Genomic DNA, 16,344 nt, shown 5'->3' on the forward strand with positions numbered 1-16,344 from the left:
TGTTAATCGGCTACACCCCAATACAAAATAAAAAGTTGCTTTTTTTTGTTTTTTTTTAATTGAAGGCTTTCTGTTCCCACTAGCTTATTTCTCCCTACCTGGTAAAAGTATGCAGTTAGCAATGTCAGTAGGGATCTCCACCATGAAGACCAACCCTGTCTTTTTGGCTGTGCCACGAGGCTTGCAGGATCTTAAGTTCCCCAACTAGGAATTGAACCTGTTCCCCCTGCAGTGGAAATGCTGACTCCTAACCACTGGACTGCCAGGGAATTCCCAACCCTGTCTTTTTTTTTTTTACAGATAAGCCCAAGTATTAATGTCATGCCTAAAGTTGGTGAGACAGGCCTAGAAGTTTAGAAGTCAGACCTTGAGTCTCTGGGTCCTCCTGCCAGGCCCTGGAGCTGGCACCCACTGAACCCTGTCCTGGCTCTGTACCTACTCGGCCTCTGCTGGCACTGCCCTGAGTCTGACATGGAACATCTACCCACCACCTCTTTGGCCACAGAGTCTTCATCTCTCTACACCTTCTCCTAGGCCCCTGTTTTGGATCCCCACAGCTGGGACCCAAGCCAGAGTTTACAGAGAAGTGTGCCCTGCCACTAGGACCCCATGCGGAAAGCACCTCTCCCACCACAGCTCCCAGCTGCTCCCCCAACGAGGTCTGTTTCCATTCCTTCTCTCGTCACTTTACTATCCATCCTAAATGACAGGGAACACTGCAAGGGAGTAAATTTTTCACAGAATAAAGATTCTGCTTTTGTTCTAACGTGGAAAACAGAACTCGACATCAGAAAACCTGGGTCGGTCCAGGCCCCCACAGTGCCACTGAGGAGCTGTCCTCGTTGGTGCGCTCACTCACCCCCCTCACAAGTTACTCACCTGCAAGGTTCGGACTATGTTGTGATGTTACTGTGACAGGGGAGGGGGCTCCCGTGTGAGGTGCCGAGAGAGCAGGAGGGCGATACAGGACTATTTCCCTCCCTTCCCCGTCCTCATGCTCCCTGGCTTTCTGGAAGGAAGGCTGGGAGACTCCGATTAGGGAAAATCACCCTCCCACCAATAGATCGGTGTCTTGTACTCATAGACCCCCAAGTGAACGCTAGGAATTTACCTGCTTTCCTGGTCCCATCACAAAGACTCCCCCAAGGATGAAGCCCTCGCCTTCAAGGTTCCCAGAAAAGCCTCCATTCCAGGCCCGGAAGAAGTTTCGCCAGACGCCCAGACGGACAAATCCCATGAACACCATCTTTCGTCTCTGTGGGCCATAGAACTTTTTCTGCAGGATTGAGGAAGACAGACCCCATGTGAGTAGCCCGTATGCCTGCCTTCCTGCCTTCTGCTGGTTCACATCCTCCACCTGACACACACACCGCTCCCACCCAAGAGTGCTCTAAACTGCCCAGGACCAAACAGAACCCTGCAGCTTGCAACTCTGACTCTAATCTCTTGCTACAGACGTACAGGCTTCTTGGGCCTGACCAAGAGATAACAGTCCTACACTCTGCAGAGGGGGGTGTAGGGGAAAGAATAAGGGCCACAGTGAATTATGGGACAGGGGTTGGTGCTGGGCAGCCCCCTACAGGGTGGGGGACCCAGTGGAGCTTTTAGCTATTTTCAAGGCTCCCATTCCCAGGTCACAAGTCAGGAAGGGCTCAAGTAAAATCTGAAGGACAATTTTTAAGTGTTTTTTTTTCACTCGTGCTCTGCTCAGAGGGCTGGGGGCAGCTGAAATGGAGGCCAACTTCAGCTCCTGGCCAGACAGGCTTGGAGCCACCAAACCGAGCACCATCCCCAGCAGTCTGTGTCTGACTGGCTCACACCACACATACCTCTTCATCCAGGAAGATTTCTCCTTTGAAATAAGGCTGGAAGTCCTTAACTTCATTCTTGATGTGCTCCTTTACCACTGCATAGAGGGGGACGTCCAGCTCGTCCAACCTGGACTTCAGGGAGGACAAATCTGCAGCCTCCTGCAGAAAAATGGAAAGGTCAGGGGCACGAACTCCTGGGACGGTGTGGGCCAGCCAACACTGTCTCCTACATGCCCAGAGTGTAGCAAAGACATATGCACCAAATGCAGGAGAACAGACTCTCATGCCCACTGTACTCACATGATCAGCAAGACTGAAATCCCCGAGTTTTGGATCCAAGGCTGAGGGAGGCAGTGAAGTCACCACCTCCAGCCCTCAGCCATCAAGCAGGAATGACAGCGGCTCCCCAAGAAGAAGGAGACAGTGGGTCTAGTCTGAAAGTGTGGCCATGCTTCCCCGGGTGCCAAAGCTGCACCATAGGTGAGACTGCCCACATCTGTACCAGTGACAATCCAGACAGCTCATTTCAGTAAGCAAAGCCCTGTGCTGAGCATCAGGAACACGGGAACTGGAGCTAGTACAGGACACAGTACAAGACTGACAAGCCTTGGGATTACCAAAGGAAAGTCAAGTAAGGTGAGCTCTTACATGAAGAGAAACAGAATTAGACCAAAAAAAAAACCTGGAATAAATAACAGACTGGGCCAGTGTTGATCCTGGCTGGAAATGCCCTGGTCCCCACTTGCTAGGATCCCTTCCTATGAACAGGTCCTCAAATGCACTCACCTCCCGACAGAGGAAGCAGCCTGGCCTCCGCACAGCCATAATCACAGCTCCATTCTTCTCCCAGAGTGCCTTCGCTTTAAAAGTTACTGCATCTGAAGAGAAGAAAAGAGAATTCAGTATCATTTCCTCTCACCTGCCCCCAACCTCTAAGCACCTCATAAACAGCAACAGGCCTAACAGAGGACCTGGAAAAGTACTTCACACGTTGAGAAAAAAATCAAACAGGAAATACAGACAGGCAATATTCATCTTTTGGAGGAAAATGAATCTAGTGTAAGAGTCCTACTCCCTAATCAGAAGCCCCCTCCCCCATAAAAATCTAGTTGTGAACTTGAATATCCCAAACTGGAATATTTCTGGAAAAGTAGTGTATTCCTTTGCTGGTCTCAGTGGACCTTGTAACAATGCTTTAGAGATAATACATGGCTAAAACTTGAACAAGATCTTGCACTTGGCCAAGAAAATCCCAACTCTGAAGGAAGTATTTGAAGAAATTACATCAAGTGAATTTTTTTTTTTTTTAATTTAACCTCAATATGTTAACTCCAGTGTTATCCACAGGAGAGGGCAGAAAATGGCCAACAAGGAGATGCTTTGGGTAGCAGAGTGGTGCAGCTCAAGCCCGGCTCTGGTCAGACTGAGTCGCATCTAGGTGTGAGCCCAGGCAGGCTCTGTCTCCTCCTTGAACCTTCCTTTCCCTATCTATAAATGCAGATGCCTAGCAGCTCCACTTTGGGCCACAGGGAGTATTAAAACATGGATATAAAAGAGCTCACTGCAGCATCTCATAATAGAGTCAGTGAGGGCTGAGTAAGCACTATCCCTTATTATTTCGGTGAGGAATCCATGTGCCTGTGAAATGTTACATAGCAAAATAAAGGTGGGAGAGGGTTGAAACCAAATCATACAGGGAAATTCAGGGTTGAACATAGTGAAACAGAGCTCTCCATCTGCAGGGCTTCTTAGTCCTTTACCAAGGGGACCTACATCATAAATCTGCAATCACAGTTCCTGCCTTCCCTTCACAAGCTTCCTCACTTACTGAGCAGAATCAATGGTCTCCCTTTGAGGGGTCAACCCGGAGACAACCCAGTCAGTGAGCCCTGACTTGCACCTAACTCTCATGCCCACTGAACCCACACTATGGGCATGACTGACACCCCCTGAACTTCGGGTCCAAGCCAAGAGCACAGGAAGGCAGCCGAGTCATCACGTGTGGCTCTCAGCCATCCAGCAGGGACTCCAGTGGGCTCCCCAAGAAGAAGGAGACAGGCGGGTCTATTTTAAAATGTGACTGTGCTTCCCCAGGTGCCACAGGCGAGGCTGCCCACGTCTGTACCTGTGACAATCCAGACACCTCATTTCAGTAAGCAAAGCCCTGAGCTCGCATCAGGAACATGGAACTGGACACACAATATTTTTCTTTCTTTTTTTTTAATTTTTCAAACTTATTGGACTCAGGAGCTCCTGTTTTCAAAGATCCATGCCTGTGAGCATGCTAAGTCACTTCAGTCGTGTCTGACTCTTTGCAACCCTATGGACTGTAGCCCACCAGGCTCCTCTGTCCATGGGATTCTCCAGGCAAGAATGCTAGAGTGGGCTGTCATGCCCTCCTCCAGGGGATCTTCCCAACCCAGGGATCAAACACACGTCTCACTTCTCCTGAATTAGCAGGTGGATTCTTTACCACTAGCACCACCTGGGAAGCCCCAGGCGCCTTGAATTCCTCAGAACACACTCTGGAAGGTTTGGTTGAGTTGACCGTGGTGCAGTGTTACTAAATATTACGGAACAATTATTAAACTTAGAGAGACAACATGAGAAAATGAACAATGCTTTTGATAAGAAAAAGCTAAACTGTAAAAGAAATCATGTACACTAAGATCATAACTACATATTACAACATGTGTACCTGGAAAAGAATGTGCAAAAATAAAAAAGATTATTGTGTTAGGGTAATGGTAATTTAAAATTTAAATTATCAGTAATTTTAAAAGTGTTATTAAATTTTTCCTAATGTTACACTGCCTTCTCAGTGAAAATAAAAAGAAGGAACTACTTTAGAGAGGAAAAAAAATAAGTAGGCCTGCATCTCAGTGCCCTGGAAAAGTACTGACGCTGGTGGGGTCACCACTTACCCTTCTCCAGTGTTTTCAGGTCTATGTCCTCCAGATACTCCAATGCTGCTTTCTGGGGCTTGGCCAGAAACATGTCTGTGTTGGCCAGGAGCAGTGCCAAGGCAGCAGCTCCAATGGCCCCCGCACCAATGGACCACATTCCCATGCTGAAGAAACTGGGATCCTGGAGGAAAGACATTTCTAGGGATTGAGAGGAAGGAAGAAGATGTTACTGCTCCCACAGGACAGCTGTAATCTGATCTCCGGGACAGGGCTCCGGCTGGGCAGCTAATCAGGGTGCCAGAGGCCAAGGGAGGGGGAGCTGCAGCATCAGAGATGGAACTGGACAAGGGCTGCTATCAAAGGATCTGCCACCATGGGAGCCTGGGGGGTTATGACGGACACGTGGAGGTTCCTGCCCCAGGGAGCTCACTTCCAGGTCAGGAGCCAGAACAAGAAAGTGACAGCCTCTCTTGCTGCTCCCTTTCCCATGCCCAAAGCTGTCACCTCCTGGTCTGATGGTGTTCCTCCAGGCTGCATCCCCCAGCACTTCTCTCCCTCCTCATCAATGCCTGTCAATGCTTTCAGTCCAGGAGTCACAGCTCCCACCTCCCTGGGGAGGGAGCAGCTTCTCGTGTAATTAGATTACTTAAGAGTGCCAGTCCCCTTGTTGTTACCCTATACTTTCTCCTCGCTGTGAATCCCTCAGACACAGAGAGACCAGTCCTCCTATTTCATCCAGCCCCCAAGAGTGCCCAGCAGGGCCTCACTCAAGGCAGACAGGCAATCTGAGTACATTTCTCCCAACTGAGAAGACCTTTATTTTCTGCTCATTATACAAATAAAACAGGCTCGAAGTGAAAACAAGCAAATAACAAAAAAGGAGCATTACATAAAACCATAGTTAACAACAAAGCAAATGTTCTCTAAACATCTACCACTTACTGTATAGTTTAATAGAGATGGCTACTATTAATCTGACACTTCCCCCTGTGAACAGAACTACACAGATGTCTGCTGAAGGAACGGGGTCAGAGTCTGAGAGAGTAGGCATCATGTAAGAGCATGGTGCTGGGGGTGCTGTTCCAGAGGGCTGGGCAACAGATGTCTGCACCAGGCAGGGGGCTCGGCGGTTGAAATGGAGGCACAGGCAGGTCCTATGGAATCTAACCTCATCCTCAGCTCATGCTCAGGGGCTGCACTAGGACTTCCTCTAGTTGGGAAGCCTTGTGCTTCTGGGTGCAAGCTCCTCGAAGCAACCCACGTCTGTAAGAGTGGCAGATATCCTATCCAGCCTTCTTTTCCAGACAACCACTTACAGTATCTGTCTTTCCATTTGGCCCCCTAGCCATCCCAGAATCTGACTTATAGGAACCTTCCTCCCTAAGTACTAGCATGACTTTATCTGCTAGGATCACGGGGTACCCTCCTGAGGTGTGTATCTATATGTCTGTGACACTGTGGCCCACCTGACCAAAGACTTGACTCCCCGCTGTAAGACTCTACTCAGGAGAGGATTTCTCCAAAGGTTTAAGCAAAGGCCCAGAAATTCGCGTGTCACAGCCAAAGGAGGGGGCTGGGAGGGATCCACTAACAAGAGGTGAGGTTGGGAATAACGAGGGCTTTGGGCAGAAATGGGTAGGCCAGATTAGTGTTTAGACCAGCCTGCAAAGTTCAGACTTGAGTTCAGACATAAAAGGGGACTTCCAGGCAGTGGGTGTGGGGTGTGAACTGGGAATAACCAATGAAAACAGCCTTTAAGAAAAAGGAATCTGGCATCTGTACCAGAGGGAAGAGGAAAAAGGGGAGGCTGTGTGTGTGTGCGCGTGCGTGCGTGCATGCGTGTGTGTGTGTGTGTGTGTGTGTGTGTGTGTGTTGGCGGAGGGACTGAGTGAGCTGGGAGAGAAGCATATCGTATAACCTCAAAATGTGCTCTTATGGGATGGCAGCATTGGCATCAGGGAGAACTGAAGAATTTCCAGTCTTACCTCAGAACTAAAGAATCATAACCTGCATCTTCATCAGATGTGGCAGGCAATTCACAGGCACATTGGAGTGTGAGATGCATTGTCTTAGAACAAAGAATTCAGGTTTTGTGCTTGGCTGGACATAAGCCACAGAACAAAGTGCAGTTCTGAAGGCAGGCTGGCCTTGGAGAGCTGGGCCTTCCTCAAGGGCCAGCTTCTGTTCCCTCAGCTCATTGTGGGAGGGCAGCCACAGTGACAATGAGAATCAAAAGCCAGGACATGTCTCCTCACCTCTGCCCGGCATGTCCTGCCTCATTCATTCTGTTCTTCTAAGACTCAAATACCTCTTCCAGAGGTCTTCCTGGATGCTCTGCTTACCCCCACTTTCCCTCTAGAGGGGATTATTCTCCCTAACCCACGTCCACATTGCACCATGGTCCTTCTAATGTGTTCAACACACTCATTTGGACCTGTTTTCAAGCTGTCTCTCTTTTGACTCTGTTCCTCAATTTAGCTCTGAATTCCCAGTGGCCAGCACAGGGACTGTTTGTGGTCCACAGTGGGTTTTTTATAAATGTGTGCTGAAATGAATTTGACAAGATTGAGTGATGGAAATGGTGATTTATGGACGACCAAAGCACTTGGGCCAAGCAGGAAAGAACATTCCACAGGCCGACTTCCAATTTTTTTTTTACGTGGCAAAGTTATACATTACTGGATTACGGTTCATAGAACAATCAGGGGGAAAACCACAGCTCTCACCTGCCTGCTATAAACAGGAGATTCTCCAGAGCGTGGTACAATTTCTGTACCTTGACGCATTTCCAAAGCCTCCTTGGACTACTGATAAGTGTGTATGATTCAGATCCACATGGCACGGTCTCTGATCACAGATTTGATACCATTTCTGCATCGGTTCACAAAGGCCAGCTTACACCTACCCTTCCAAAGGACTCGCTTCAATTCCTGGGACACATCATTGCATTCTAGGAAGTCCGGGGACCCTCACGGTCAGCTCTGCATCCTTCTAACACACCACTGCTGTTCCTGGAGACAAACAGGCTCCATCTCTTCACTGCCCATTAATCATCATTGAGCCTATTTGCTCCTGAGTACAAGGGAATCAGGTTCAAATAGACTCAACATTTATTTCCAAACATTTATTCAGCACTGATCTGTTTAATAAGTGGCAATTTGGGAATTTTAACTAAATGATAACCAGTCCTCTAGGAGCTACAGGCCTAGTACACCGGTAACAGAGTGGAAAGGTGAGGGGAAAAAAAAAAGATGAGAGACAACACCTCAGGCAAGGTATCAACACTGGGCTAGGGCAGTGCAGGCATGAAAACGCTTCTATCTGGTCTGGGTAGCCACAGATGCATCTAGAAGGAAGTGGCTTTGGAGAGACTCAGAGAGCAGGATGGAAGAACTAGGCCAGGCTGGGACTCAATAAGCCTGGGAAACAGCAGACTGGCTGGGTGTGAATGTCCTACAGGCCCCTGACTCCCTACCTCAAGTCCATGAGCTGGAACACAAGATATGGGCTTCAAAACTCCCAGGAGCTTTGTTCAGCACCCCATCTGCACCTCTAGCTATGATCTGGAAAGCATGAGCACAGTCACCCCTTTGGAGAGCTCCATCCTCAACCTCAGGCCCCAAAGCACTAAGATGTGAGAGTGTTATCAGCACCAGAGGGGAGAGGTGGGCCTTTCCATGAACATATGCTCCCAATGGGCCTCTAGCAGCTGGCCTTCTGCCAGAGGAAAGTTGTGAAAATTGACTTCTACCTATAGAGTGTATAGATCCACCTCCCAGCCAAGCTCCCCTAAGTTGCAAAACAATTCCCAACCCAACAGGCCTTGGAGCATGTGCCATGCAACTCGCTGGCTCTGAAACCTGAATCACAGCTATTTCCACTCACAAAAAAAAGCCTGGAGGTAGAGGGAAGCTTAATATCTGCATGGAACAATGACTAATCACAGGAACCTAACTAGAGAGAACCTAACCTAACATGGCTACTAACTGGAGAGAGAGGGTGGCCGGTAAAGCAGCACTTACTTAGTACCACCCAAAATGAGTGCCTTAATTTCACTCTCTCTACAGTCTTATGATGCACATAGTCTCCCATTATGCAGCTGACAACACTCAAGTTTAGAGAAGTTCAGTACCTTCTTCCAGTCACAGAGCTAGCAGGCAGCAGTACTGTCTCCTGGATCCAGACCACTAAGACCCCAAATGTTTCTACTACCCAGGCCTCTCAAAGCATTCACTGGTGGGGTTTCTGGAGGTCAGGGGGCCTGGTTTCTTTTGTCCTAGAATTTTAAAAGATCAACTTATTTTTTCATTCATCACATACAGTCAAACCACATGTTGAAAGGAAATTCACCATGTGACAGATGTCTCTTCTCTTTCCTCCCCTGTCTATCCCCCTTCTGTTAAGGAAAGGGTCAGTGCTTCTCTGAAAGATAATAGCGAGGCTGTTTACAGAAGAGCCGGCACCCACCTGACACCACCACAGTATTCGGTTCCCCACTGTGGGACTTATCTGATCCGGGCTCTCCCACAGAAGAAGGTGAAGCCTGATAAGACGACAACAACAGCTGGGGTAGCTCGGAGTGGCAGCGCTGGGCTGGGATGAGCGTGGGAGCAGGAGACACAGCCGGGTTCCTGAGGCCCTGCTGGCTTGATCCCTCCCCCAGTCTCCTTTTCCTCAACTCCAAAATGAGGGGGTTGGATAAGGTGAATGGCAAAGCTTCTAAAGCACCCAGTGACATGCAAGATTCTATGAGGAACAGCTCTCTTTGGAGCTTGTGCATTCTGGGTTCCTGATCGTACCTCCACCCCCTCTCCCGTCTCAAGTTCAGAGTATTTCTTCCCCGATGCCCAGAGCTTCACAAGGCACCTCCCCTCGCCCACATATGGTCCCTTACCCCCAACCTTTCAAACCTGGGAACCAGGCACTCACCATCCACCATCCGCAGTGTGCACACCCCGGTTTCTGCTGACCCACTAGGAGTAGGCAGGGAGCAGGCGGCAGGAGAAGGCGGGAGGCGGGGCTCTGGAGTCCCGCCTATGGCCCTAAGCTCACTCACTCCAAAGGCAGGACCCAGGCCACCCAGAAACCCTGGGGCACCTTCAGCTGCCAATAGTCAATCTCCAGAAAACATCAATATGGACAGCTGCCAAGACCCCCTAGTCCTTCAAAACACTGAGCAAATGTTGAGTCATTTGCAGTCATGCAGATTATAACATTTATCAAGTGCCAACAGACTCCCTCAACAGACTCCCTCCTCTGCTTTCTGGAGCAGGCTAACGAAGCAAAGTCCTTAACGCAGCCCTTAACGCAGTCCTGGGGTCACAGTAACTGAAATAAAAGGACATGTCCCTTTCTCCATGGCTGCTTGTGTAACAGACAAACAAGCCGACTCCATGCTGGATCTATTCCTTTAGCTCTAACCCTTGTACTCTGTGCTTAGTCAGCTGCACCTTTGTGAAAGAACATTGCCTAGAACCTGAAATATACATGAAAGCCTATTCTCAAGGCTTTGATCTTTAAAAATAACAATTGTCTTGTTGATGGTTTATAGGAATACTGTGACCAGACCTACTCTGACAGCTGCAAGAACAAAGAATTCCTGCAACAATCAGCCCTCCCCTTTCAGTATAAAAGAAGCCTGAATTCTAACTCAGGTAACATGATTCTTTGGAACACCAGTCCACTGTCTTCTTGGTCTACTGGCTTTCTGAATAAAATCATTATTCTTTCCCCTGACACCTTGTCTCCCAATTTACTGGCCTGTTGTGCAGTGAGCAGTACAAGTTAGGCAGACTGCTCCCTCGCCCCATCCTCCACCCTACACCACTGAGGCCACTTACCTACTGTCTCTTCTTCACCTCCCTCTGCCTTCCCTTCTTTTCTTGCCACTTTGAGACACCTCGGAACCCACACTCCGTGCCTCAGTGACCTCACCTATGGCCAGTGCTTCACCCACCACCTTGGGATTGACTTCCATGTTCCAAGTGCTGCTCTGGACTCGAAGTTTCCACTTGAGAGTTCTATAGTTTATCTCTGTGACCAAAAGCTGACATTCATTAAAGTCAGTTTCTCTTCCAGAGTTCCTTTTCCCTAGCTCAGTGAATGACACAATCATGGAGCCAACTGTGCAATCCAGAAAATGTGAATTGCATTTTCTTCTTCATTCTCCCTAGTCACTGACACAAAATCAGTCAGGAAGTTCTGTCCATCTTATGCAATGGGTTCACTACCCATCCTCTTCTCACCTTCATTGCTGCTGTCCAGAGTGAAGCCCTAATTACTTTGCACCTGGCCTCAGTAACTACAGATCTGAGGTTGGCTGGCTCCAGGCCCTCTTCTGCTTATTCTCCATGCAGTAGGCAGATCAACTGTTACACTTCCCAGCCTGATCACACTCTTCCCTTGCTTTCAGATTATCACTGGCAACAAACTCTGCAACCCACCACCAGGGCTCTTCACAGTTCAGCTTCAGGCCACCATTCTTGCCTCACTCCCAGCCATTTCCTCACCCTCCTGGGTCACTCAATGTGCAAGGACTATAACATGCCTTGTTAGGCCTCCGCACTGCAGCTCGTGTTGTTTCTGTTATCCAGAATGCCCTCCCCACCCGGGCCAACTAGGTAAAGGCACAGTACATATTAACACTTTCTCTCCAGAGCCTTTCCTGAAAGCCTTGACAATTGACTGCTCCCTCACCTCTGGTTAGACTACATGCATGAGTGCAAATATACACATAACTTTTGCACATTGCACAAGCAGATGGATTTAGTGTATTTAGTTATTTACAAGTCTATCTACACAATATGGTAGATCAATCTGAGGGCAGGAGCTGCCATCTTTATCCATTCCTGCAAATTCAGCATTTAACATAAATCCTGTCAATTATTAGGCATTAAATGTCTGGATGCAATGATCTCAATTTTACCCTTTGAACTCCACAGTGAGGCAGAGTTGGAACTACTTTGTAGCTCGTTTGACCTTAAAGAAAATACTTGAGCCTGGGGCTTAGGTGACCTTAGGTTGGTTCCTAGCTCCTCTGCTCATTGGCAGGGTGATCTGACGCAAGCTCTGAAGACGCTCTGGGCCTGGGTCTACTCATCCATACAGAGGAGGGAACTAGAAAATTTATGAGGTTGTCTCAGTTCTGACATCCAAAGACTCTGAAGTACTGCATGACTGCACCTCCAGGGTTCTGACATCCAGAAAGTTATGGGGACACGTGCCACTACTGCTCTGCTGCTGGGTGTGTACAGTCTCAGCCTCCGCTTCCCCAGGCCTCATTCTGCCTGTTCAAGGAGCTGCCTCTGGGCAGGAACTGATAAAAGTCTTACTAAAACAAGGTATCAGCACTGGGTGGGTTAATTCATGCCCAAAACAAGTAGAGGCAGCATCATATTCCAAACATTAAGGGTACACCTGCCCAGCCAAGCCCCACCCAGGGAATCTTCCCTACTCAGAATGAGCTGGCTTGAGGCAGAGACAGAGCAGGAGGAAGAAAGGGGTTCTCAGGAAGACAGAAGAAACTAGGAGGCTGGAAAGTATGCTTCATCTTCTTTTCTTTGCTCTTGCTAATGCACGTTCCTTCAGAGTTCTAGTTCAGTCCCTCTTTCACTACGTAAAAGAAGAAATTAAGGCCCAGAGATGGAACAAGCTAGTCCCAGGTCACTTCTGGGGAAGACTGGTTAGTGGCTGTGCTGGGTCTCAGGGCTCCCAACTCCCAGTTCATGGCTATTTAGCTTGCATTAGACACACCTGCAGAGGCTGGAACAGTGTGGGGCTCAGGAAAGGGACCCACAGATCTTCAAGTGGGCTCACTGGTCTGAAAAAGGCTGAAAGCAAAACTGCTCCTGAACAGAGCCTGGGAAATCATGCGGCCATAGACAGCGCTAATCTCTCCCAAGTCCAGTACTTTGCGAGCAGTTTATAATTCAAAGTCAAATGTTTTCTTGAGGGTCACACTGCCCATTCTTGGCTGAGAAGCCATTCTGTACCTCTCCTCCCCACAGTCACAAGGTCCTCTTAATTCTGGATGATAAAAAGATAGCCTTGAAAATGACAATTTGGCAGCCTGGTATCATGGCACCTAAGGCCCCAGGAGCAATAGGGGATGCACTCCCACCCACCCTTGTCATCAAGCACCAGGGAACTAGCCAGGTCCAAGGAGCTCTTACCTACTTGCCTCAGTCTCCAACTTCCTGCTCTGCTCCTTGGGGTGACTGTCTCCCAGATGCCAGATTCAAAAAGTTCTGATCAGATGCTGAATGCAGAACAAGAGGACATCTCAGCTACTGGGAAACCTGCCAGTGTGAGGAATGTGAGGACTGGGAGACATCTTTTCCTCTCATCAGTATCTTGAGGCTAGAAAGTCTCCTCCCACCCCCTGGCCATTCTGCCCTCTGCTTGCATAGCCTCCAGTCTGGGCTCAGTTATATGAGTGTGGATGGGAAGGCAAGCACAATACCATGAAAGACACTGGGCTTCAGGACAAAAATCCTATTTCTTACTCTTTGATTCTGAGAGTTCACGTTGTCCCTCTGAATCTCAGTGTCTTCTTTAAAATAAGGGCACTTTCAGAAAGAAAATATGAGAAGAGCAATGACGAATGAATTGCAAGGCAGCACTATTCTCTTCTTTGCAGGGCTCAGATTCACTCATTCTCCTACAAGGGCAGGAGATCTGAAGCAGAACAGACAGCAAACACTGAACAGCTGCTCTAGCTGTGTCACTGCAGGCCTGCCTCCTGGGCCTAAGTTCTGGGTCTGGAGGGAACCCTGGCTTTTCTCTGGCCCCTCTGCCCACTCTCTAATGCATACTCCGGGCTGCCCTTCTACAGCCCGCCAGCACCAGAAAAGGCAAAGGGTCCTGCCCAGCTGTAATCTCCCTGGGCCAGAGGCTGCTGAGCTCAGGGGTGAGGCTGGTTCCCTCCAGACAGTTCTTGCCACACACGCCTCAGCGGAGGGACATTTGGAGTGTCTCTGCTCAACATTTCACAAAAAGGCAAGTACCCAGCTGGCAGGACAGCTGCCTTATTTCTGGGATACTAACAGATCCTGGGGCTTCAAGCCCCAGAATTCCAGTCCTCACCAGACTTTCCAAGCACTCTTTAAGTGACAGGAGCAGATGAAGTAAGAAATGTCTTCATTCACCTCAGGAACACTGCATGAGATCTCAAATAAGTGGCAAGCCTTTATAAAGAAGGGCAATATAGGAAGGTTCACACCAGGAATAACTCAAACCTAATTCAAATTGCTGCACGCTGTAAGAACCTGGACAAGGCTCTGAATTAGTAAGACAGGAATGATTCCCAAATTACAAAAGGTAACCTACAGAGTTGTAGAACTGAAGGATAAAATGTATGCGTGGTGCTTTGTAAGCTATCTTACAAAGAGTGACAGAATGTGAGGTGTAATTCTTACTCATTTCTAGATTAGTCAGTGATTGCCCCTAAAATGTTGTCTGTACATGAGATGGAGGGTTCCTAATGGCCAGTTACGTTCCAAGGAGACAGGGTTTCTCATCTGCCTGACTGAGCCGAAACAGGAGCATCCAAGACTTCCCAAGCTGGCTCCCAGACAAGGCTTAGCTAAATAAATCTGAAGTAATTATTTTCTGTTTTTAATCATCTGCCAAGTTCAAAGGAAAATACATTAAAAAAAAAAAAAAAAAACTAAACGGAGGGGTAGGGAGCTGGGTTGTGGAAATAGCCTCCTGTGTAAAGAAAAAGAAGCCCAGAGTCAGCTGGGGCTAAATCCCAAGCTGGCTTCTGGCCTCCCTGGGGGTGCTGTCTCCCCACGACCCTGGCCAGGCTGGGCCTTAACCACCTTCTCCAACTGCTTCAGCTCTGATCCCTGCAACAACTTCGGGGCGCGACTGTCTGATCATCAGTGCCTTGATTTTTCATTCCCAGACTTCAGCACAATGTTTTAAAATCCGTACGGTTGGGCTCTTTTCAAAGTTGCCTTTGAGGGAGGGAGGCAAAACAGGTGCCTCTGAGATAATGAAAAAATGAGAAACCGCTGTCCCTTAAAACACAGAGCCCCACATGACCAGGTTCTTGGCCTCCACCTGCACATTGTCAGCTGGTCCGCCCGCCACCCCTTGGGCAACAACCCCAGGCCCATCCTGCCTCGGCCCCACAGGACAGACGCGCCAAGACAGAGAGTCCGTTTCTCAGTTCTTTGTCCCAACAGTCTAGGCAGGCCGGTGCCATCAGCCTCTCTAAAAGCCTGGGGGCGGTGAAATGGGTGATTGTGGGGGGAACGGATCAGCGCCGGTCCCGAAACCTGGTTTTCTGACAGCAAACGCTGGGTTTTTTTCGCGGAGCGCGGGGCACTGGGGTGGGAGGGGCGTCGTCCTCCGTGGGAGTGGGGGCCCCCTGGGGCTCAGCAGGTGCGGCCGCACCCGGCCGGCTCGCAAGCAGCTTCCCGTGGGCCCCAAAGCTGATCGCCGGGCGGACCTAACGAGTCCGGCATCCAGCTAACCTGCGCGCGCCAACCGGCCTCGCTCGCCCCGTCCTACCTCGGTTTCCTCACCTGCCTTCGCGGACGTCACGAGTCTCGCAGCCCCCTAGAGCGCCGCACGTAGGACTCTCGCTCCCCGGCCTCCCGCCTCCTCTAATGTCGATGCCGGGTGGGCTGACTGACAAAACCCTCCCGGGCCCAAAGGGTCCCAGGGGTGGCCCCCGCGCCTGCGCAGGTTCGCGCCTGCGCCGCCGCGCGCGCCACGCCCACGTGGCCCGCCCCGCCCACCGCGGCTCAGTGCCAGCCACGCTGTGGCGCTGTCTCGCACCCCGAACGCGGTCCAACCCTCTGTGGCTCTCGAGACCCGCTCTCCTACGGCCTCTCGTTCTCACAGCTCCAGCTTAGCTCAGTCCTTCGCGAGCAGTGACCCTAGACTCCTGACTCATTTGTCAGGAGCGCCTTCTGGAGCAAAAGAAGGCTCTCGACTGCCCTATTTGGATCTGGAAGTCCTGTAGCCCGAGGACAGACCCTTTCAGTCAGTTCAGTCGCTTAGTCGTGTCCGACTTTTTGCGACCCCATGGGCTGCAGCACGCCAGGCTTCCCTGTCCATCGCCAGCTCGCGGAGTTTACTCAAACTCGTGTCCAAAGAGTCTGTGATGCTATCCAACCATCTCATCCTCTGTCTTCCCCTTCTCCTCCTGCCTTCAGTCTTTCCCAGCATCAGGGTCTTTTCCAATGAGTCAGTTCTTTGCATCAGGTGGCCAGAGTATTGGAGTTTCAGTCCTCACCGTTTTTGAGCAGTTAATTTTTCGAGGCTTTTCTGTCTTTGGGGGTTTTTTTGTTTGTTTGTTTTGCATAGGGAGCGAGAAGCTTTAGGTTGGACTCATTGTGGTGAGTGTCCCTTCAAGTTTTAGGAACAAATTCACAGTTGCCAGCCTCTGACTCCCATCCCGTAGCCTCATTCGCGCTCAGAGTGCTGTCTGTTGGGTAGAGGGTGGTGAGTGGCGGCCTGGCGCACTGGCTCCTGGGATGTTGCCAGACCTCACAGATTCTGAAGTCAGGGTCTAGTCTGACCCAAATGGTTCTTCCACACATTCATTTACTTGTTAGGTGTTAAATGTCCACACTATTTTATAAAAGTCTGCGATTGAGAGAACACCTTTTCAG

General features: G+C 49.6%; 1 protein-coding gene across 7 annotated transcripts in view; it reads right to left on the reverse strand.

Moving 5' to 3' along the window:
- Window positions 1–15,428, reverse strand: part of PRXL2A (peroxiredoxin like 2A) — an 18,746-nt gene extending 3,318 nt beyond the window's left edge. The window contains exons 1-6 of one of the 7 annotated variants that reach the window (XM_043476238.1): window positions 15,250–15,428; window positions 12,889–12,974; window positions 4,736–4,898; window positions 2,598–2,689; window positions 1,830–1,970; window positions 1,112–1,276 (exon numbers count right to left, since the gene is read on the reverse strand). In XM_043476238.1, coding sequence (XP_043332173.1) covers window positions 1,112–1,276; window positions 1,830–1,970; window positions 2,598–2,689; window positions 4,736–4,880 — 543 coding nt within the window. In that variant the 5' untranslated portion in view covers window positions 4,881–4,898; window positions 12,889–12,974; window positions 15,250–15,428. Of the gene's footprint in view, window positions 1–1,111; window positions 1,277–1,829; window positions 1,971–2,597; window positions 2,690–4,735; window positions 4,916–9,646; window positions 9,759–12,888; window positions 12,975–15,235 lie in introns of those variants that run through there. The other 6 variants (XM_043476236.1, XM_043476239.1, XM_043476235.1 and 3 more) reach the window with 6 other exon arrangements.
- Window positions 15,429–16,344: the final 916 nt, after the last annotated feature.

Source organism: Cervus canadensis, chromosome 8 (genome assembly GCF_019320065.1).
Source record: "Cervus canadensis isolate Bull #8, Minnesota chromosome 8, ASM1932006v1, whole genome shotgun sequence".
Taxonomy (NCBI): Eukaryota; Metazoa; Chordata; class Mammalia; order Artiodactyla; family Cervidae; genus Cervus; species Cervus canadensis.